This window comes from Sapajus apella, unplaced genomic scaffold, assembly GCF_009761245.1.
Source record: "Sapajus apella isolate SASKATOON/1434 unplaced genomic scaffold, GSC_monkey_1.0 scaffold26, whole genome shotgun sequence".
Lineage (NCBI taxonomy): Eukaryota > Metazoa > Chordata > Mammalia > Primates > Cebidae > Sapajus > Sapajus apella.
The window spans coordinates 24,655,253-24,677,203 of record NW_022436966.1 but is presented as its reverse complement, the minus strand read 5'-3'; the positions used below and the strand labels follow the sequence as shown (position 1 = coordinate 24,677,203).

General features: G+C 39.5%; 1 protein-coding gene across 6 annotated transcripts in view; it reads left to right on the top strand.

Moving 5' to 3' along the window:
- Nucleotides 1-21,951, top strand: part of PPP1R21 (protein phosphatase 1 regulatory subunit 21) — an 85,777-nt gene that overhangs the window by 34,280 nt on the left and 29,546 nt on the right. For all 6 annotated transcript variants that reach the window (XM_032292167.1, XM_032292172.1, XM_032292170.1 and 3 more), the window contains exons 13-16: nucleotides 3,983-4,075; nucleotides 12,053-12,180; nucleotides 16,441-16,593; nucleotides 21,712-21,804. In XM_032292167.1, coding sequence (XP_032148058.1) covers nucleotides 3,983-4,075; nucleotides 12,053-12,180; nucleotides 16,441-16,593; nucleotides 21,712-21,804 — 467 coding nt within the window. The remainder of the gene's footprint in view (nucleotides 1-3,982; nucleotides 4,076-12,052; nucleotides 12,181-16,440; nucleotides 16,594-21,711; nucleotides 21,805-21,951) is intronic.

The window sequence follows — 21,951 nt, the reverse complement described above, 5'->3', positions numbered from 1 at the left end:
ACTCATTTCGTATAAATGGAATAGTATAATATATGGTATTTTCTGACTTCTTTCAATTAGTGTTATGCTTTTAAGATTCATAAAAGTTGCAGCATGTAGCAGTACTTAATTCCTTTTTATTGCAGAGTAATATTCCATTTTATGGATATATCCATTTTACTTATCTATTTGTCATGTTTGGACATTTGGGTTGTTTCTACTTTTGGCTATTACAAGTAGTGATGCTATTGACAGTCATGTACAAGTTTCTTTGTGGACATCTTTTTTCATTTCTTTGGAGTATATAACTAGGAATGGAATTGCTGGGTCATTGTGGCAACTCTGCTTAACTGTTTGAGGAGCTGCTGGAGTGTTTTCCAAAGTGCTGTACCCTTTTACATTCCTACCAGCAGTGCATGAGGGTTCCAATTTCTCCACATCCTCTTCAGTGCTTATTATTATTTGGTTTTTTGATTTTAGTGGGTATTAAATGGTATTCATTGTGGTTTTGACTTGCATTTCCCTAATGGATAGTGATGTTGACTATCTTTTCATGTGCTTATTGGCCATTTGTATATCTTCTTTGGAGAAATATTTATTAAGATCCTTTCTCCATTTTTCAGTTAGGTAGTCTATCATTGAATTTTAAGAGCTCTTTAAGTGTTATAGATACAAGTCCCTTGTTGGATGTATGATTTGCAATATTTTCTTCCATTTTATAGGTTGTCTTCTAACTTTCTTGATAATGTCCTTTGAGAAACAAAAGTGTTTAATTTTGATGAAGTCCAGTTGTCCATTTTTGTTTTTGTTGCTGATGGTTTTGATGTCATACATAGCTAAGAATCCACTGTTGGCCAGGTGCAGTGACTCATGCCTGTAATCCCAGCACTTTGGGAGCCCGAGGCAGGTAGATCATCTGAGGTCAGGAGTTTGAGACCAGCCTGGCTAACATGGTGAAACCCTGTTTCTATTAAAAATACAAAAAAAAATTAGCCAGGCATGGTGGCACACGCCTGTAATCCCAGCGACTCGGGAAGCTGAGGCAGAAGAATTGCTTGAATTTGAGAGGCGGTTGCTGTGAGCTGAGGTGGTGTCATTGCACTCCAGCTTGAGCAACAAGAGCAAAACTCTGTCTAAAAAAAAAAAAAAAATCCACTGTCAAATCTGAGGTTATGAAGACTTACTGCTATGTTTTCTTGTAAGACTTAGTTTTAACTAAGATCATGCAATAGCATGATCTTAGCTCACTGCAACCTCCACCTCGTGGATTCAACCAAGTCTCCTGCTTCAGCCTCCTGAGTGGCTGGGACTACAGGCATGTGCCACTGTGCTTGGCTAATTTTTGCATTTTTAGTAGAGATGGGGTTTTACCACATTGACCAGGCTGATCTCAAACTCCTAACCTCAGGTGATCTGCCTGCCTTATCCTCCCAAAGTGCTAGGATCACAGGTGTAAGCCACCACACCCGGCCTCATTTTGAGTTAATTTTTGTATATGGTGCAAGGTAAGGGTACAACTTCATCTTTTGCCTGTGGCTATGCAGTTGTCCCAGCACCATTTGTTGAAAAGCCTATTCTTATTGAATGGTCTGTGTACCCTTGTGGAGAATCAGTTGACTGTAGATGTATGGATTTATTTCTGGACTCTCAGATCTGTTTCATTGATCTGTCCTACACCAGTACCATAATATCTTGATGATTGTTGCTTTATAGCAAATTCTAAGGTCAGGAATTGTAAGACCCCCTACTTTGTTCTTCTTTTTCAAGATAGTTTTGATTATTTGAGGTCCCTTATAATCCTGTAAGAATTTTAAAATCCTGTTGTGTTGATTTCTACAAAGAAGTCAGTTGGAATTCTGATAGGGATTGCATTGAACTTGTAGATCATTTTGGGAGGGTTGTGGGTTGAATTGTGTCCCCCAATATAATATGTGGAGTTCTAACTTTCAGTACCCATATGTGTGATCTCATGTGGAAATAGCATCTCTGCAGATGTCATCAAATTAAGATGAGGTCATACTGGATTAAGGAGAGTACCAAATCCAATGAATGGGATCCTTATAAGGAGAGAGAGATTTGGAGAGACACAAAGAATTTGGAGACAGAGACACAAGGGGGAAGGTCATATGAAGACAGACACAGGGATTGGAGTTATGCTGCCACAGCCAAGTAACACGTAGGGCCAACAGAAGCTGGAAGAGGCAGGAAATAATTCTCCCTTCAGACCTTTGGAGAGAGTGTGACCCTGACAACACCTTGGTTTTGGACTTCTGGCCTCTAGAACTGTAAGAGAATAAATTTCTGTTGTTTTAAGCCACCTTGTTTGTGGTACTTCATTATAGCAGCTCTAGGAAATTAATACAGGGAATATTGCCATCTAAGCTTAAGTTATCTGATTCATGAACATAGTATGTTTTTCCATTTATGTAGCTCTTTAATTTCTTTAAACACATCTTCTGGTTTTCAGCATGTAAGTTTTGTGCCATGATGCTTCTCAGAGGATTCAGCCTTGGGTTGTACACAGTCACCCTGGTATGACGATGGAGACAAGGCTCTCCTTCATTGTCTCCTTTCCTGTTCACACCCTGGTTTAAGCTCCCCTGGTTGCTGATTGATTGCTCTCATTTTCAAAATGCCATGGGGCATGAATTGTCTACTCAGGGAATCAATTCAGTTTGGGCTCTTTCACAGGTATAGTTATAGACCTAGTGTATACCTAACAGGTGTAGCTTTTTGAGGTTAGTGTTTGAGTTTCATTCTGACCCCGGGAGGGCTCTTCTTAGCCATTTCTGTTTCTGGTTCTCTCTGGTGAACAAGCTAGCCCACTTGTTTAACTTACATCTCTAATAAATCTACCAATTTTTTCTTCATTGCTTTCACCACAGCTATAATTTTTTAGAGTACACCCTTAGACTTGAACTTTTCCACACTCTGTTACACATTAAATCAATTCCTTAAGAAGAGATTCAGAGCTCTTGTTTTAAAGCTTGCTTACCTCCTGGACTAAATCTCTGGGGGCTGGGGACAGTGGCCATACGTTTCTCTAAGAGACACCCCCTTGTTAGAAACTGAGCAGTTAGTGGAGGGGGAGGGTAGGGCAGTAGCCCCAGATGTCCCTGGTCTACCTCTTTCAGTGTGGAACTCCTGTTGATGAGCTGGGGCAAGGGTGACCAGGGCCCTACTTTTCTTCACAGCATCATGCCCAAGGTAGAGCCTCCATCCTAGGAATAGGGGCTGAGTGTAAGAAGGGAATGTTTCCCACTGTCCACACTTGCCCAGATCTTAGCTTCAACAACAGGTAGCTGGGGGCAAGAGGAGAAATCCATACCTCTCTGGGAGTTGGGAGAGAGAAAGTCCTGTGTTCTTGGCTACACCTATTGGGAATGGAGTTTCTGTCTCCCTGAGCTGGTGGAGGGAGGTAGTGATTCATGGTTTAAATACCATAGACTCTCAGTGTTCTTACTGAGCTGTTAGAGATTTTCTTGAGTAAATCATGTGCTGTGTTGCCCTTAGAACCATTTCTAGAGACTTTAAGTGATTGTCCTTTTTGTAAATTTTACTGGTTTTACGGAGAGCAAGCAGGTCCATAGAGCTCCTCATGCTGACATGGCAGAAGTGGAACTCTGTGATATTTGGGTAAGAGTGTTTTAGTGATGTACAGCAAATAATGTGTAGGGAATGAAAAATCTGTTATATAATAACAAGGTAAAAATTCACAGAGACTTTCATTTTACAAAGAATCATGACAGACATAATCCTGCTTAACAACTTAATTTTGTTTCACAACCATTAAAAAATATTTGTGGACCTAGGAGATTCAAATCAGTTAGATGTGTTTATGTTTATCACTACTGTGTCTGAATGTATCTGCCAAGATTTTAAGAGCCATTATTTCTAACACATTACAAGCAGTCTTCATTCTCTATCTTCCCAAAAGTAGAGGGATACAGTGGGCAGTCAATTTTTCAGGAAAATGCTTAGATTTGTGATTTTGATTTCCTAGGTACAGAGCCAGATGGACTCCTTCGGACAAACTATAGCTCTGTCTTAACAAATGTTGGTGCTGCTCTGCATGGATTTCATGACGTTATGAAAGGTGAGCCTTCAAAAAGAAAATAAGCTTAAAACCTTTGCCCCACTTTCTTCGATCTGCCTGAATAAGATTTAAGCAAACATTGCCAAGGGTAACAGACCCCAGATAAAGGCTTAGTAGCATTTGGCTTATGTTGAGTGCACCGCTCACTGCCTTCTGCTTTTCCCATCTGCTTTATTTCTGGAGGCAAACAGTACTGAAGAGAAATCCTTGTGTACAGTCCTTTAATCACAAATATGTTACACTGACTTCAGGCAGGTGTGTGAATTGTACAAAACCAGATATGCTATTCAGAGGCCTTTAGCAAAATACGTTGTACTTCTTAGACCCCAAGCACAAAAGAATTGAGGAAACTAAGGCATCAAGTCCCTGGAAAGAATACACTAACTTTCCACCATCCTGTGCATTTTAATGTTTTAAATGCCTTTTAAAAATCTGTCTGGTTGGGCATAGCCTTAAGAAATGAAAGTCTGATTTTACACTTTGGTCAGCTTTCACTTGCTTCTGTGTTCCTAAGAATATAGTCTGAAAGGCAGAGGGGAACTTTTTAAAGCATTTCATATGCTTCTTAGTGTGTGATTCTGAGTCCTGACTAATCTACAACTTTGCAATTGCTTCTAGGTTTTTTCCCCTTTCTTTTCCTTTTAGGGACTGTTAGGGTAGGGAAAAGAGGGGAAGGAGAGTGGAACAGGATCAATCACTAAGGACTACTGGAAATAGTCCAGGTGCCTAGATGATTGATTGTGTTTAGTTAACAATTAGTGACCAATTACTAATTTCACAGAGAATAATTTTTAAAAACTTAAAGCTGCATTTCAGAACATGGATAAGAGGAATATATGGGGGGCACCTAATCTATGGCACCGGGGTTCATTCTTAATCTCAGCAGTATTACCCAACATCAGTTTACCATTCAGTCTAGAGTATGGGCCTTTCTGTGGCTTGTATTCAATTATAAGGAACATTATTTTATTTTATCTTTTTGAGATTGAGTTTCGGCTGGGCGTGGTGGCTCATGCCTGTAATCCAACCACTTTGAAGGCCAAGGCGGGTGGATCACCTGAGGTCAGGAGTTCAAGACCAGCCTGACCAACGTGGTGAAACCCTGTCTTAAAAAAAAAAAAAAAGGAGAAATTGAGTTTCCCTTTGTCACCCAGGCTGGAGTATAGTGGTGCGATCTTGCCTTACTGCAACCTTCACCTCCTGGGTTCAAGTGACTCTCCTCCCTCAGTCTCCCAAGTAGCTGGGATTACAGGTGCGCACCACCATGCCCAACTAATTTTGTATTTTTAGTAGAGACAGGGTTTCGCCATGTTGGCCAGGCTGGTCTTGAACTCCTGACCTCAGGTGATCCATCTGCCTTAGCCTCGCAAAATGCTGGGACTACAGGCATGAGCCACTGTGCCTGGACCCAATTATAAGGAACTTTGAAAGTTTTTGTACTTACAGAATTAGGCTTGGTTTCAGAAATCACAACTTGGATAGGCAGTATGGGTAGCAGTTAACAATATTCAACTCCAGTCCTGCAGAACTTAGTTTGATTTATAGAAAACCCAAGAGATGGTGCTTTTTTTCCTGTGCAGCTTTTGGTTTGAGGAGCCGAAATTTAGTCATAGTCCTCTGTTCTGGAACTTTACTTAACCTAGAACCAGGCCGTTGCAACCACAAGTACCTCTGTGTCTACAAGTTTTTTAGTTTTGTTTTAAAATTTTTCCTCTGCTGGCGGGGCACAGTAGCTCGTGCCTATAATCCCAGCATTTTGGGAGGCCAAGTGGGAAGATTGCTTGAGCCCAGGACTTTGAGACTAGCCTGGGAAAAATAGGGAGACTCTATCTCTACAAAATGAAACAATAAAATAAAAATAATAATAAATTTTCCTATACTAATAGAGGTTGAGCATCCTTAATATGGAAATCTGAAATCCAAAATTCTTCAAAATCTGAAGCTTTTCAAGTACCATCATGACACCACAAGAGGAAAACTCCACATTTGTCCTCATGACACGATAAAGTTGCAGTCAAAACTTAGTTTCATGCACAAAATTATTAAAAATATCATACAAAATTACCTTCAGGCTATAGGTATATGGTATATATGAAACATAAATGAATTTCGTAGTTAGACTTGGATCCCATCCCCAAGATATCTTCTTATGTATGTGCAAATAGTCCAAAATCTGAAGAAATCTGAAGTCCAAAATACTGCTGGGCCTAAGCCTTTTGAATAAGGGATTCTTTTTTTTTTTTTTTTTTTTTTTTTGAGATGGAGTCTCACTCTGTTGCCCAGGCTGGAGTGCAGTGGCATGATCTCAGCTCACTGCAACCTCTTCCTCCTGGGTTCAAGTGATTCCCCTGCCTCAGCCTCCGGAGTAGCTGGGATTACAGGCTTGCGCCGGCATGCCAAGCTAATTTTTGTATTTTTAGTAGAGACTGGGTTTCACCATGTTAGCCAGGATGGTCTCAATCTCCTGACCTCGTGATCTGCCTGCCTCAGTCTCCCAAAGTGCTGGGATTACAGGCGTGAGCCACTGTGCCCGGCCCGGCTAAGGGATTCTTTTTTTTTTTTTTTGAGACGGAGACTTGTTCTGTCGCCAGGCTGGAGCTCAGTGGCACAGTCTCGGCTCACTGCAACTTCCACCTCCCGGGTTCAAGCGATTCTTCCGCCTCAGCCTCCTGAGTAGCTGGGACTACAGGCGCGTGCCAAACGCCTGGCTAATTTTTGAATTTTTAATAGAGACGGGGTTTTACCATGTTGGCCAGGATGGTCTTGATCTCTTGACCTCGTGATCCACCCGCCTCGGCCTCCCAAAGTGCTGGGATTACAGGCGTGAGCCACCGCGCCTGGCCCGGGATTCTTAATCTGTGGGTTAATAGATTGGTCTCAGGGTAAACAGGAATTTACAAAAATGTGTATCTTACATGGAATTAAAACAGGAGTGACTTAATCATTTAACAAGTGGCATTTTGTTTGGTAAAAGAGGAGTCTATGTAAAGTCACCCGCAAATGTTGAAGGAGCTGAGAAACCAAAGGAGGAGGCAGACAAATCCAGTTTGTTGGTATAGGGTGATTTATTGGGGGAGCTTATAGGCAGAAGAATGGTGTTGGGGGCAGTTATAAGACAGGAAGATCTTTGTACTGCAACCTCCCAGACCCAGGGCTTATATCTTGAGGGAAAAGTACTTATTCTCTGCAAAGAATGTGTAACTGCGTACAGCATCACAGCCTGTGATTTTTGTAACAGTATCAAGGGTTGTTTTGGAGGAAACTTATAGTGAATACATGTTTTTATATGAAGAGTGATATATCAACTAGACATTTTGGAGGTATTCCCAGACTCAGGGTTAGCCAGAAGTTACATGGAGGATTAGCTTTTAAAAATAAAGACACTTGGCTGGGCGTGGTGGCTCACGCCTATAATCCAAGCACTTTGGAGGCCAAGGCGGGCGGATCACCTGAGTTTGGGAGTTCAAGACCAGCCTGACCAAGATGGTGAAATCCTGTCTTTAAAAAAAATTAATAAATAAATTTAAAAAAATAAAAAATAATAAAAATAAATAGACGCTCTTTTTTTTTAATGATTCCTACTTTATTCTAAAGTGACTATAGTATAGTCTGTAGTTCTAGTTTTGAAAATATATAGACCAGTGTTTCCCAAACTTTAGTATGTATACACAACATCAGAAGACTTTCTTTTCCCTCAAATTTTATTTTAAGTTCAGGGGTAAATGTGCAGGATGTGCAGGTTTGTTACATAGTTAAATGTGTACCATGGTGATTAGCTGCACAGATCATCCCATCACCTAGATATTAAGCCCAGCATCCATTTGCTGTTCTTCCTGATGCTCTCCCTCCTCCTATTCTCCACCCTCCATCAGGACCCAGTGTGTCTTGTTCCCTGGCACTCTCATCATTCAGTTCCCATTTACAAGTGAGAACATGCAGTATTGATTTTCTGTTCCTGCGTTAGTTTGCTGAGGATAATGGCTTCTGTCTCCATCCATGTCCCTGCAAAGGACTTGATCTCGTTCCTTTTTAAGGCTGCATCGTATTTCCATGGTGCATATGTACCACATTTTCTTTAAAATAAAGATATTCTTTTTTTTTTTTGAGACGGGATCTCACTCTGTCACCCAGGCTGGAGTGCAGTAGTGCAATCTTGGCTCACTGCAACTTTTGTCTCCCAGGTTCAAGCAATTCCCCTGCCTCAACCTCCTAAGTAGTTAGGACTACAGGTGTACTCCACCATGCCAGCTAATTTTTTTTGTATTTTTAGTAGAGTTGGGGTTTCGCCATGTTGGCCAGGCTGGTCTCGAACTCCTGACCTCAAGTGACCCTCCTGCCTCAGCCTGTCAAAGTGCTGGGATTACAGGCGTGAGCCACCGCACCCGGCCCAATGTCATTTTCTATGAGAGTTAAAAAAAAAATCCTAAAATTCACAGGAAACCGAAAAAGGTTTCTGTTTTGCAGCCACCCAAGACCATGCTTCTGTCTGTGAGTTCCTCCTAATAAAGCATCCTATGCCAACAAACTGGATTCATCTGCCTCCTCCTTTGATTTCTCCACTCTCTCAGCATTTAGGGGTTGCATTGCAAGTACAGCCTTTTCAAGGAACATATTCTAAGTTGGCCTGAATAGCCCAAGCAAACAGCACAAAGAATAAAGCTAGAGGCATCACATTCGGACTTGTACTGCTTTATAAATTCGTTTAGCAAAGTAGTGCACATAGTATTTTACCCTTCTCTACCCTCTTCCTTGTAAAATACAATGAGAAACAGAACAAAGTACACATTGTTCCAACCCAAAGTGCTGGGATTACAGGTGTGAGCCACCACACCTGGCCAACAGTGTCTTTATTTTAAATGCTAATCTACCATGTAACTTCTGACTAATCCTGAATCTGGGAATACCTCCAAAATGTCAATTTAATTTATTACTTTTTCTTTTTTATTTTTTTTAATTTCTTTTTTATAGAGATGGGATCTTTCTATGTTTCCTAGTCTGGTCTCAAACTCCTGGGCTCAAGTGATCGTTCTGCCTTGGTTTCCCAAAGTGCTGGGATTACAGGCATGAACTACCATGCCCAGCCTAATGTATTACTCTTTATATAGTAATACCTGTTCTCTGTAAGATTCCTTCAAAACAGCCTTTGATGCTATAACAAAAATCGTAGGTTATGACTTCTGTAGCCACCCACACATTCCTTCCAGAACACACATACGTTTTCCCCAAGATAGAAGCCCTGCATTTCGGGGGTTGCCATGCAGAGATATGTTTTGCAGCCACCCAAGACCGTGCTTCTGTCTGCAAGTTCCTCCTAATAAAGCATCCTATGCCAACAAACTGGATTCTTCTGCCTCCTTTGATTACTCGACTCCTTCAGCATTTAGGGGTTATGCTACGAATACAGCCTTTTCAAGGAACATATTCTAAGTAAGAATTGTCTGATCTTTGGTCTCAGAGGTCTAAAGTTGGGTAGACTCATAGGAAACATAAAAGGAAAAATAAATCTGTGGTCTAAGTCACATGATCCTTTTGTACATTTTGGAGTTAAAATTTAATGTCAAGAAACACTCTAAATAATTTAAATGTTTGTACTAAAAGAATAAACATTTATTTATTTATTTATTTATTTTGAGACTGAGTCTTGCTCTGTTGCCCAGGCTGGACTGCAGTGGCATGATCTTGGCTCACTGCAACCTCCCACTCCTGGGTTCGAGCAATTTTCGTGCCCCGGGCACTTGAGAAGCTGGGATTACAGGCACATGGCCACCACACCCAGGTAATTTTTGTATTTTTAGTATAGACATTACATTTTTGCCATGTTGGTCAGGCTGGTCTTGAACTCCTGGCCTCCAGTGGTCCACCCACCTCGGTCTCCCAAAGTGCTGGATTACAGGCATAAGCCACTGCTTCCAGCCAAGAGTAAACATTTTGATTTCGAGAATGACTATAATCAAGCTACAATAGCATTGTTCTTAGTATTGTAGTTTTTTCATGAGTACCTTAATTACTTACCATCAACCAAGATTGCCAACCAACCAAATTGTATTATAACATTGTATACTTCCAGTAAAATATTGAGTAAAACTGTCTCTAAACCGTAGAAAGAAAATGTCTGTTAGGGATGAGGAAGTTCAGTATACAGAAAGCATTCAGTACTTATAGACTGTTGGTGGAAATGTACATTAGTTCAACCGCTATGGAAAGCAGTGTGGAGATTTTTCTGATTTTTCGAGTTCTAAACATAGAACTACCATTCGACCCAGCAATCCCACTACTAGGTATTAACAATCCCACTACTATGTTTACCATTTGGGTGATGGGCTCAATAGAAGCCCAAACCCCAGCATTAAACAACATGCCCATGTAACAAACCTGCGCATGTACTCCCTAACTCTAAAATAAAATATAAAAAACAGACATAAAAAGCATTCAGCATCCTAATTGAATTTTTACACACTTGGATATCTTATGACTATATTGAAGATAATCATTTCTTTTCAAAAATATATTGAATGTAATAGTAATGTGCCACCAGGCGCAGTGGCTCACACCTGTAATCTCAACACTTTGGGAAGCTGAGGTGGGCAGATCATGAGGTCAGGAGTTTGAGAACAACCTGACCAACATGGTGAAACCCCTTCTCTAATAAAAATACAAAAAAATTAGCTGGATGTGGTGGCACACACCTGTAGTCCTAGCTACTTGGGAGGCTAAGGCAGGAGAATTGCTTGAACCTGGGAGGTGGAGATTGCAGTGAGCCGAGATTGCTCCACTGCACTCCAGCCTGGGCAACAGAGCAAGAGTCCGTCTCAAAAAAAAAAAATAAATAGTAATGTGCCAATTGGTTGGTTCCTTTTCTGTGAAAACTGTACCACAGTAATGTAATATGTTAACAATAGGAAAAACTGGGTAAATGGTATAATGAAATGCCATAACTTCTATAAGTCTAAAACTATCCTGAATTAAAGGTGTATTTATACAAGTATATATAAATATAGGAATATGTTAATAATTTTAAAATTCCGTAGCCTAGTTTTAAAATGTTAGTGAAAATAATTCATTCATGAACCATATTAATTTTGAGTTAAAATATCATGGTCATGTCAGGTTAAATCTCAAATACTATTTCTTTCCAAATAGTCTTATTTCCTACATTAATTATCTGTAGTCTAAAATCAACTAAATTTCTTGATTCTGAATAAATGATGTTCTGTATGTACAGAATTGCTATAAAAATTAATTTTCATGTTTTGTAATATATATATAATTACAAGTGTGTACGTCAATATATGCAAATTGTATATATTAATATGTACAATTATAGATAATATAATTACTATATATGTGTATATATATCCCTCTTCTATGCTTTCCTAACCACAGGCCTGTATTGTAATATTCTTGGACTGGAGACGGTAGCACAGGAAGCCAGACATTGGAGTATCCAGTCCTTATTTGGCTGTGCAGATATTTCTCATTGCTAATTAGGGTGTGCACTAGAAAACTAGCTACGGTCCAGTAAGGATTTTTCTTATCCACAGATAGACACTGTGGTTGTGTTGTCTATTCTGTTCCAGCCTCATGTGTTGTTCATATAAGTACAAGATAATTTCTCCTTAGTGCCTGTTGCACTATCAAAACAGTGGTTTTAAACTGGTAAATACTGGTCAGGATCATTTACTCAATGTTAGAGTTAATACTCAGATGTGGAAATCAAACCTGTGAGCTGGTGACTGTAGTAGAGGCAGCCAAGATGTTTTCAGCGATCCTTACTTCTCTCTGTTCTTTCCATGTAGATTTGTGACCTAATTGATATTCAGTGCAATCCTGACATTTGAGACGGTTCTTTGTCAAATTTACTTTATAAATTTAGAAGAGTAGATATGAGAAGTGAATGGGCTGGCTATCTGTATGTGACTTATATATAGATAATAATTATATAGATAATAATCAGTTTTTATTTAATTGCTTTTGTAGATATTTCCAAACATTATAGTCAGAAAGCTACAATAGAGCATGAACTTCCAACAGCAACACAGAAGCTGGTAACAACTAATGACTGTATCCTGTCATCAGTAGTGGCATTAACAAATGGAGCAGGAAAGGTAATTCTTTTCTGGCTGACATTGATGTTAAAATTCTTAAATATGTGCTTTTTTTTTCTGAATGAGATAGGAAAATAGAACTGTAAAAGGATTTTGGAATATAAGGCTTTTTTGTAAAATAAAGTCGTCTCCTTTTCCACTGCTTTCTACCCAGTATTTACTCTGACTTACTGTTATTATTTTAAGAGAGGGGTCTCTTGCTATGTTGCCAGGCTTGACTCAAACTCCTGGACTTAAGGGAGCCTCCTGGGTGGCGGGGACTATAGGCACATGTACTGCATGTTGCTTCCCTACCTAATGTTTAAAACCATGTGACAGTGACTGTTTAGCATTTGTCTTGAGTGCATAGATCACTCCCTGTTTATGTTTTAATGCAGTATTGGATGATTAGAAGATTCTAGGTAGTCTCAATATAGATCCTTATGTATATGAAACGTCATATAGAACACTGGGAACATACAAAAAAAGAAAACAAACCCATCATAATATACATTCCATTAATATTTTGTTTTTTTTCTCTCCTAGTGTTTTTGTATGTTTGTTTTTTATCATTCTTGTGATAATGCTACCTCTGTGGTTTTTTATCTTAACAAGTACTTTAAAGTGACTTCAACAAGTGTCTTTTCATTGAACCTTTAATAGTAGGTCATGGATTATTTAATACTTAATTTTCACTGTAAACTGACCAAAGAGCAGTTTCTTTAAGAATCCTTTGATAAGCCAGATGCGGTGGCTCATACCTGTAATCCCAGCACTTTGAGAGGCTGAGGCAGGAGTATTGCTTGAGCCCAGGATTTCAAGAAGAGCCTGGGCAATGTGTCAACACCTCATCTCTACAAAATTAAAAAATTAGCCAAGCATGGTGATGTGCATCTGTGGTCCCAGCTACTTTGGAGGCTGAGGTAGGAGGATTGCTTGAGCCCAGGAGGTTAAGGCTGCAGTGAGCCGTGTTTGAGTCACTGCACTCTAGCCTGGATGACAGAGCAAGAAAACCCTATCTCAAAAAAAAAAAAAAAAATCTTTTCATTATGGATATTCCTATTTCAGCAGAAGTTATATTCTCAGATTGTGTGTTCATGTGGCTGTCATCAACACCTTTAATGATCAAGATTTCTCTGAGAACTTCCTATATGTATAAAACCAAAAGGACTGTATTCAGAACTATCTTAGCCCATTTATTTCAGCAGACTCAGCATTTCCAAAGGAAATGCTTATCTCTGTATCTGTATTTATATACTATACTGCTTCTGACAGACTGACCATAATAGGAACAAATTTTCTTCAAGTGATTTAGAATAGTCAGAAATAATCACAGATCATGTTAGACATTCCAGTGTCATCTTTTCCACAGTTAGACTAGTCTTGTGACCACTTGCTATAGCTTGGGGTCATGATTAAAACGTGTTATCTTTAGATTCTGTCAGCTTACAGATCTATGTGGACCGGATTCTTGAGCCAGAGGACCATCCCCATTGTCTGCTCTTTCACCTCCTTCATCCATGGCATGCCAGATGCTTTCTGAGAATAATCCTAACTTGATTCAGTTGAGAAAAATTCTGAAAAGAGAGAATATTGGTATTATATGAGTCTCTGTATTTGCCAACTTTAATGAGAACTCCGAAATATGGTATATTTCATAGTTTATTTTAGCTTTACTTTGCCTGAAACCATAGAATGTCATCTCAAGGAAAGGTATCTGATCTTCACTCTGAAATGTTAATAAATGGTTTTCAACTAAAATATTTGAACTAACATTAGTTGGTGTCAGCTTAATATTAAATACTTAGCTGATATGATTTGATTAACCTAATTTTATAGTTTGTAATTTCCTTAAGAACCCAGTAGGAAAGTATAGTATATTCATATTAAAGAAAGTTTGGAAAATGTAGAACTATTAGAAAGAGGAAAGAAAATAAACCTTACAATATACTACCGTGATCCAAATGCAAACAGTGCCTGTATCCATGTCATTCACAAGGACTATATAGCCCAAGATTTTGGAATCCTCGCTTTATTGAATAACACCTAACATAGAATTTCATTTGATATACTAAAATATCAGTGAAAAATATAACCTTTTAGACCATTAGTGATTAATTTTTGAGCAATTTTTTGCCAAAGTAGAATACTCTGTTTTACAAATCGCTTTTTAAAATTTATCAAAATACAATATTCTTTGATGTATACAAGACTGTAACTTTTCTGGCTAAAACATTTGGCTGAGGTGAGAGTATTGCTTGAGCCCAGGAATTCAAGACCAGCCTGGGCAACATGACAAGACCTCATCTCTACAAAATTTAAAAATCAGCCAGTCATGCTGGTGTCCCAGCTACTTGAGAGGCTAAGGTAAGAGGATTGCTTGAGCCCAGGAGGTTGAGGCTGCAGTGAGGCCTCCTACCTGAGCCTCCCAAGTAGCTGGGTCCACAGATGCACACCACCATGCCTGGCTAATTTTTCAGTTTTGAAGAGATGAGGTCTTTCCTTGTTGCCCAGGCTGGTCTTAAAATCCTAGGCTCAAGCAGTACTCCCACCTCAGTCTCTCAAAGTTGGGATTACAGGTGTGAGCCACCGCACCTGGCTTATTGAAGGATTTTGTGTGTGTGTGTGAGGGAGTCTCACTCTGTCACCCAGGCTGGAGTGCAATGGTGTGGTCTTGGCTCACTGCAACCTCCGACTCCAGGTTTAAGGGATTCTTCTGCCTCAGCCTCCTGTGTAGCTGGGATTACAGGGGTGTGCCACCACACCTGGTTAATTTTTGTGTTTTTAGTAGAAATGGGGTTTCACTATGTTGGCCAGGCTGGTCTCGAATTACTGACCTTGTGTTCTGCCCGCCTCAGCCTCTCAAAGGGCTGGGATTATAAGCATGAGCCACTGTGCCCAGCAAGGAATTGTTAAAGAAACTGCACTTTGGGCTGGATCACCTGAGGTCAGGAGTTCAAGATCAGCCTGGCCAACATAGTGAAACCCTGTCTCTACTAAAAATACAAAAATTAGCCAGGTGTGGTGGTGGGCGCCTGTAATCCCAGCTACTTGGGAGGCTGAGGCAGGAGAATCGTTGAGCTCAGGAGGTGGAGGTGGTAGTGAGCCGAGATTGCGCCACTGCACTCTACCCTGGGCAACAGAGTGACTCCGACTCAAAAAAAAAAAAAAAAAAGAAAGAAACCGCCCTTTGCCCTTTGGTAAGTTTGTGGTGAAAATTAAGTATTTAATTGTCCAGGTGATTATGACCTACTATTAAAGGTTCAATGAAAAGACACATGTTGAAGTCACTTTAAAGTACTTATTAATATGTAAAATCACAGAGATAACGTTATCACAAGTATTACCAAACACTGTAGATTCAAATCATGGCTGAGCAAAGTTATAGTCATAGATCTTTGTGGCTGCTTACATAGAGTTAACAAATGTTAAATCTGTAAATGACAGTCTACTGAATTTTCAGTCTTTTTTTTTCTGTATTTGTAATTTATAAATTGAGATTTATAGAATTAAATTTAAATGGAGGTTGCATATTTAAGATTCTATGTTATATCTTCTGTTAGAGTATGAAATATTCAAAGTTAAAATACAAATGGAATCTAGAAATCCAAACATGGATATTTTGAGAGCACTGGTAGAAATTAATGAGGTAAAGAGCTCATGAAAGTCACCTACAGAATAAATCAGAATCGGTCTTGGTTTTCAGGAAGAATAGAAATTGTCTAGAACAGGCCGGGTGCAGTGGCTCACGCCTATAACCCCAGCACTTTGGGAGGCCGAGGCGGGTGGATTGCGAGGTCAGGAGATCGAGACCATCCTGGTCAACATGGTGAAACCCCGTCTCTACTAAAAATACAAAAATTAGCTGGGCATGGTGGCGCATGCCTGTAGTCCCAGCTACTTGGGAGGCTAAGGCAGGAGAATTGCTTGAACCCAGGAGGCGGAGGTTGTGGTGAGCCAAGATCTCGCCATTGCACTCCAACCTGGGTAACAAGAGCAAAACTCTGTCTCAAAACAAGAAAAAAAAAAAAAAAAAGAAATTGTCTAGAAAAGGACATGTCAGAAATCTGTTCTGACTGTTTATAGTGGTGTCCTCTTTTTATTATAAATCATTGCCTAGGTATTCTCAAATAAATAAATGTGGACTTTGGGGCAGGTGTTGAAATTTCATTTCCATTTCCATTCTCAGCATCTTTAAACTTTACTGCAAAAACTGTTAGATATATATTTTAGGTATGTTGTTGGAAAACAAAATCTATTTTCTTGTCATACTTTGTTTAGATTGCATCCTTCTTCAGCAACAATTTGGACTACTTCATTGCTTCACTGAGCTATGGACCTAAGGCAGCGAGTGGATTCATTAGTCCTCTTTCAGCTGAATGCATGCTACAGTATAAGAAAAAAGCTGCTACCTATATGAAGTCTTTGAGAAAGGTTTGTTAGCTGTTGTTAATATTTAAATCAGAGGAAACATCAGGAATTATTCTAGAGAATGGCAAGATTTTTTTCTGCAGTTTATATTGTTGACATTTTTTACGATATTGGGGTGTAGGTTGTTGGTGGGTGTTGGGGGAGGCCTGTGGGGAAGAGGAAGTAATAGGACCCAGACTTTACCTGATAAGCAGCATTGCCTGTATCCATAGGCCATGTTGGACTCATGTCCCGAGTGCTTGATAGAGTGCCTGGGCTGAGGTAGCCAGGCAAACAGTAAATATTGAACTTTAGAAACTCTTCAACTTGTAGAAACAGAAAAAAAAAGAAATATGTGTATGGTTTTTTTTCTGAATAAAAATATGTAGTTGTTGCAAAAAACATCAGAAGATACTGCAGTACATTAAGAAAATTGTGGGCTGGGCACAGTGGCTCACGCCTGTAATCCCAGCACTTTGGGAGGCTGAGGCAGGTGGATCACCTGAGGTCAGGAGTTTAAGACCAGTCTGGCCAACGTGGTGAAACCCTGTCTCTACTAAAAATAGAAAAAATTAGCTGGGCATGGTGGCGGGCATTTGCAATCCCAGCTACTCAGGAGGCTGAGGCAGGAGAATTGCTTAAGCCCGGGAGATAGAGGTTGCAGTGAGCTGAGATCACACCATTGCACTCCAGTCTGGGCAACAAGAGTGAAACTCCGTCTCAAAAAAAAAAGAAAGAAAAAATTGTGGTCACCTGTAATCCCATCCCACCACCCAAATGTAGCTACATTTGACTTTGTTAGAAAACAGTACATTTATATCCAAAAAATGTTGTGTATGTTTGCGTGCACATGCACACACATACTATAAAAAGCAGAATGTTGGTCAGGTATGGTGGCTTACACCTGTAATCCCAGCACTTTGGGAAACCGAGGCGGGTGTATCACGAGGTCAGGAGATCGAGACCATCCTGGCTAACACGGTGAAACCCTGTCTCTACTAAAAGTACAAAAAATTAGCCAGGCGTGGTGGCATGCACTCAGCTACTTGGGAGGCTGAGACAGGAGAATTGCTGGAACCCAGGAGGCAGTGGTTGCAGTGAGCCAAGATCGTGCCACTGCACTCCAGCCTGGGTGACAGAGCGAGACTCCGCCTCAAAACAAAACAAAAACAAGCAGAATGTATTTCGGTGTATGTACTGGCGCATGTATGCACATACTATAAAAAGCAGAATGTATTTAGGTGTATGTACTGTTTTAGAATTTTTTTTCTCAATGCATTGTAGATATATTTATATATCTCTCTCAAATATTGTATCTATACACAACTCAAGGGACATCATTAAAAAAGAATGAAAGAGGAATAATAAGATATGAGATATAATATAAATTACTATTATCTTTTTTTATTTTTTAGCTACTCCTTGCAGAGCAAGGCTAACTTATAGACAGTGTGCCCAGAGCTGCCAACTTAGTATTTTATTCTGTAAATGTATAATTTAATGTATTCATTGCTGGTAGATATTTAAGTTGTTGCCTGTTTTTCACTGTTGCAGTGCAGTGCTACAGTGGGTATTCCTGTACATGCAATTTGTACATTTTACTTTTTTCTCTTCATTCCTTCAAACATTTTAACTATGCAGTGTACAGACATGTTCTTATATTAAATTAGATCATTACAGGTGTAAATTATAATCCCTAATTCCAGGTCCTCTCTAGAGGTAGCCGTAATTATCAGTTTGATGTGTAACCTTCCAGGCTCTTTGAGCATTTATAAGCATGCAATCTTTAAATAATACAGAAAATTTTTCTTGCTTCCTTCCTTCACTTTTCTTTTGTTCTTTTCTCCTTTTTTCTTTCCTTGTCTTTTTTTCTTACTAAATGCATGTTTCATTGTGCAATTTGCTTTTTTTGTTTAAAATATGTTTTAGAGACTGTCTATATCATTACATGTGGTACTCACTATATTCCTTTTAGATATGGCATAGAATTCTATAACGTGGATGTTCCATAGTTTGTTTAGGTTTCCCTTAACTGGTAGGCATTTAGGTTAATTCCACTTTTTTACTTTCACAGTAATACTGCAATGGATAGCCTTGTAAATGTTTTCTTGGGCACATAGGTGGAATATGAAAAGTAGAATAGCCGGGCGCGGTGGCTCAAGCCTGTAATCCCAGCACTTTGGGAGGCCGAGGCGGGTGGATCACGAGGTCAAGAGATCGAGACCATCCTGGTCAACATGGTGAAACCCCGTCTCTACTAAAAAAATACAAAAAATTAGCTGGGATGGTGGTGTGTGCCTGTAATCCCAGCTACTCAGGAGGCTGAGGCAGGAGAATTGCCTGAACCCAGGAGGCGGAGGTTGCGGTGAGCCGAGATCGTGCCATTGCACTCCAGCCTGGAAAAAAGGCCAAACCCCCTTCTAAAAAAAAAAAAAAAAAAAAAAAAAAAAGAAAAGTAGAATAGACCATGTGGCTTGTACATTTGAAGTTTTTTATTTTTTTTATTTATTTTTATTTTTTTAATAAAGACAGGGTTTCACCATGTTGGTCAGGCTGGTCTTGAGCTCCCGACTTCAGGTGATCCACCCGCCTTGGCCTCCAAAGTGCTTGGATTACAGATGTGAGCTACCATGCCCAGCCACATTTGAAGTTTTAATAGTCATTGCCAAATTGTCCTTCAAAGTGGGCTTTCTGAAGATGCTTCCAGCAGTATAAAAGCTACCTGTCTCCCTATGTGAATTGCTGGTTCAAAGTCTGTGAATGTTTCCAATTTTGGCATGTTTTTCCAGACTATACTTCAGGAAGGTTACCTATTCATAGTTTACCAGTAGTAGAAATATGAATTTAACCCATAAATTTAATATTTGTCAATCTCAGAGAAGACAGGTTTCTTGCTGTTGTTTTGGCTTATATATCTTTGCTTGTTAATGAGATAGGACGTCGTTTCATAGTTATCATTTGTGTTTATTGTGTAAATTATCTGTTCAGCTTTTTTACCTATTTTATTCTTTTTTCTTTTTTTTTTTTTTTTTTTTAAGATGGGGTTTCATGATGGCCAGGCTGGTCTTGAACTCCTGACCTCAGGTGATCCACCCACCTCGGCCTCCCAAAGTGCTAGGATTACAGGCATGAGCCACCGCGCCCAGCCCTATTTTTAAATAAATGTTTCTCATTAGGGTTGAAAGAGCTCTCTCTATATTAAGAATGTTAATTTTGTGTTTATGTTGGAAATATTTTCCTCTAGTTTGCTGTGGTATTTTTTTCAAAATAGAAGTTTTTATTTTCATATCATCAAATAGGTCTTTTTCTTCATGGTGATGATTCTTAGCCAGGGTTACTTTCCAAGGTAGAAATACTGTATTCACCTATATTTTCTTCCAGCATTTTTACAGTCTAAATTTTTGGATTTGTACAGGCAGCCTACAGTAGCTGGAAAAAATACATAAAGAAATACATTTTTAGATTTGGATCTTTAATTCATCCAGAATTTATTCTGATATAAGATGTCAAAGAAGGATCTAAATGATTATTTTTCTCAATAATTAACTGGTTGTCCTTGTACCATTTATTTAGTCCATGTTTTCTCCATTCACTTAGAAATGCAATATTTGCCACATAATACGTTTTTACGTGTGCTTTTGTCTGTTTCCGGATTTTCTGCTCTGTTCTTCATCTTTCTATTTTGGTGCAAGTTCATAGGGTTTTAGTGTAGCTTACAGCCAGGAGTAGTGGCTCATGCCTGTAATCCCAGCACTTTGGGATGCCAGGGTGGGAGGATCACTTGAGTCCAGGAGCTGAAGACCGGCCTGGTCAATATAGGGAGACCTGGTCTCGCCTGGCATGGTGGTGCATGCCTGTAGTCCCAGCTGTTTGGGAGGCTGGGCTGAGGCAGGAGGAGCCCTTGAGCCTGGGAGGTCAAGGCTGCAGTGAGTCGTGATCACACCACTGCACTCCAGCCCAGGGCGACAAAGTGAGACCTTGTCTCAAAAAAAAAATCATGTTGAAAATGCATTTAATGTACCTAACCTACCAACCATCATAGTTTAGCCTAGCCTGCCTTAAATGTGCTCAAAACACTTACATTAGCCTACAGTTAGGCAAGTCATCTAACATAAAGCCTATTTTATTTTATTTACTTATTTATTTATTTTCGAATTGGAGTCTTGCTCTGTTGCCCAGGCTGGAGTGCAATGGTATGATCTCAGCTCACCACAACCTCTGCTTCCCAAGTTCAAAGAATTCTCCTGCCTCAGCTTCCTGAGTAGCTGGGATTATAGGCGCCCACCACCACTCCCTGCTAATTTTTTTTTTTTGGTATATTTAATAGAGACAGGGTTTTACCATGTTGGTCAGGCTTGTCTCAAACTCCTGACCTCAGGTAATCCACCCACCTCGGCCTCCCAAAGTGCTGGCATTACTTGCGTGAGCCACTACACCTAGCCTTATTTATTTTTGAGATGGAATCTCACTCACTGTTGCCCAGGCTGGAGTGCAGTGATGCATTCTCAGCTTAGTGGAACCTCTGCCTCCAGGGTTCAAATGATCCTCATGCCTCAGCCTCCTGATTTGCTGGGATTACAGGTGTGCACCACCACGCCAAGCTAATTTTTGTATTTTTAGTAGCGTCAGGGTTTCAACATTTTGGCCTGGCTGGTCTCAAACTCTTGACCTCAAGTAATCCATCCCCTCGGCCTCCCAAAGTGCTAAGAGTACAGGGGTGAGGCATCACTCCCAGCTGATTTTATAATAGTGTTGAGTATCTCATAACTTATTGAAAATGAACTGAAAGTGAAAAACAGAATGGTTTTATGTATGAATACTTGAAGTGTGGTTTCTACAGAATGCATTGCTTTTGCACCATTATAAAGTCATTCAATCGAACCAAGCTGTCAGTGACTATTTATAATTGTTATAAGTTTTTTATTATTTTTCTTTTAAAAAATTATCTTTCTTTTCACATGTATTAAAATAAATAGTCTATTTTGACATCTGAATTTATTGTCACACCTTGTTTAGCGTTCTTTTTGTATGTTAGATGCAGGGGAGGGCATTTATAAGCATTCAATAAATGCATGAGCATTTATAAACATGTAATCTATAAACAATATTTTTTCTTTAATTCTCATGATGCTTTCTTCATAGCCCCCCTTGGAGTCTGTGCCTTATGAGGAAGCACTGGCAAACCGCCGCATCCTTCTCAGCTCTACTGAAAGCAGAGAAGGCCTTGCACAGCAGGTATGGCACTGGGAAAATCATGAAAATTGTTAAAGAACAGAAATGTTAAATTGCCCAAAGAAAGTTTTTAAGACATGTAGAATGATTCAAAAGTCTGCATAAATAGACATGTGAAATGAATTGTTGTTTTTTTTTTTTTTTTTTTTT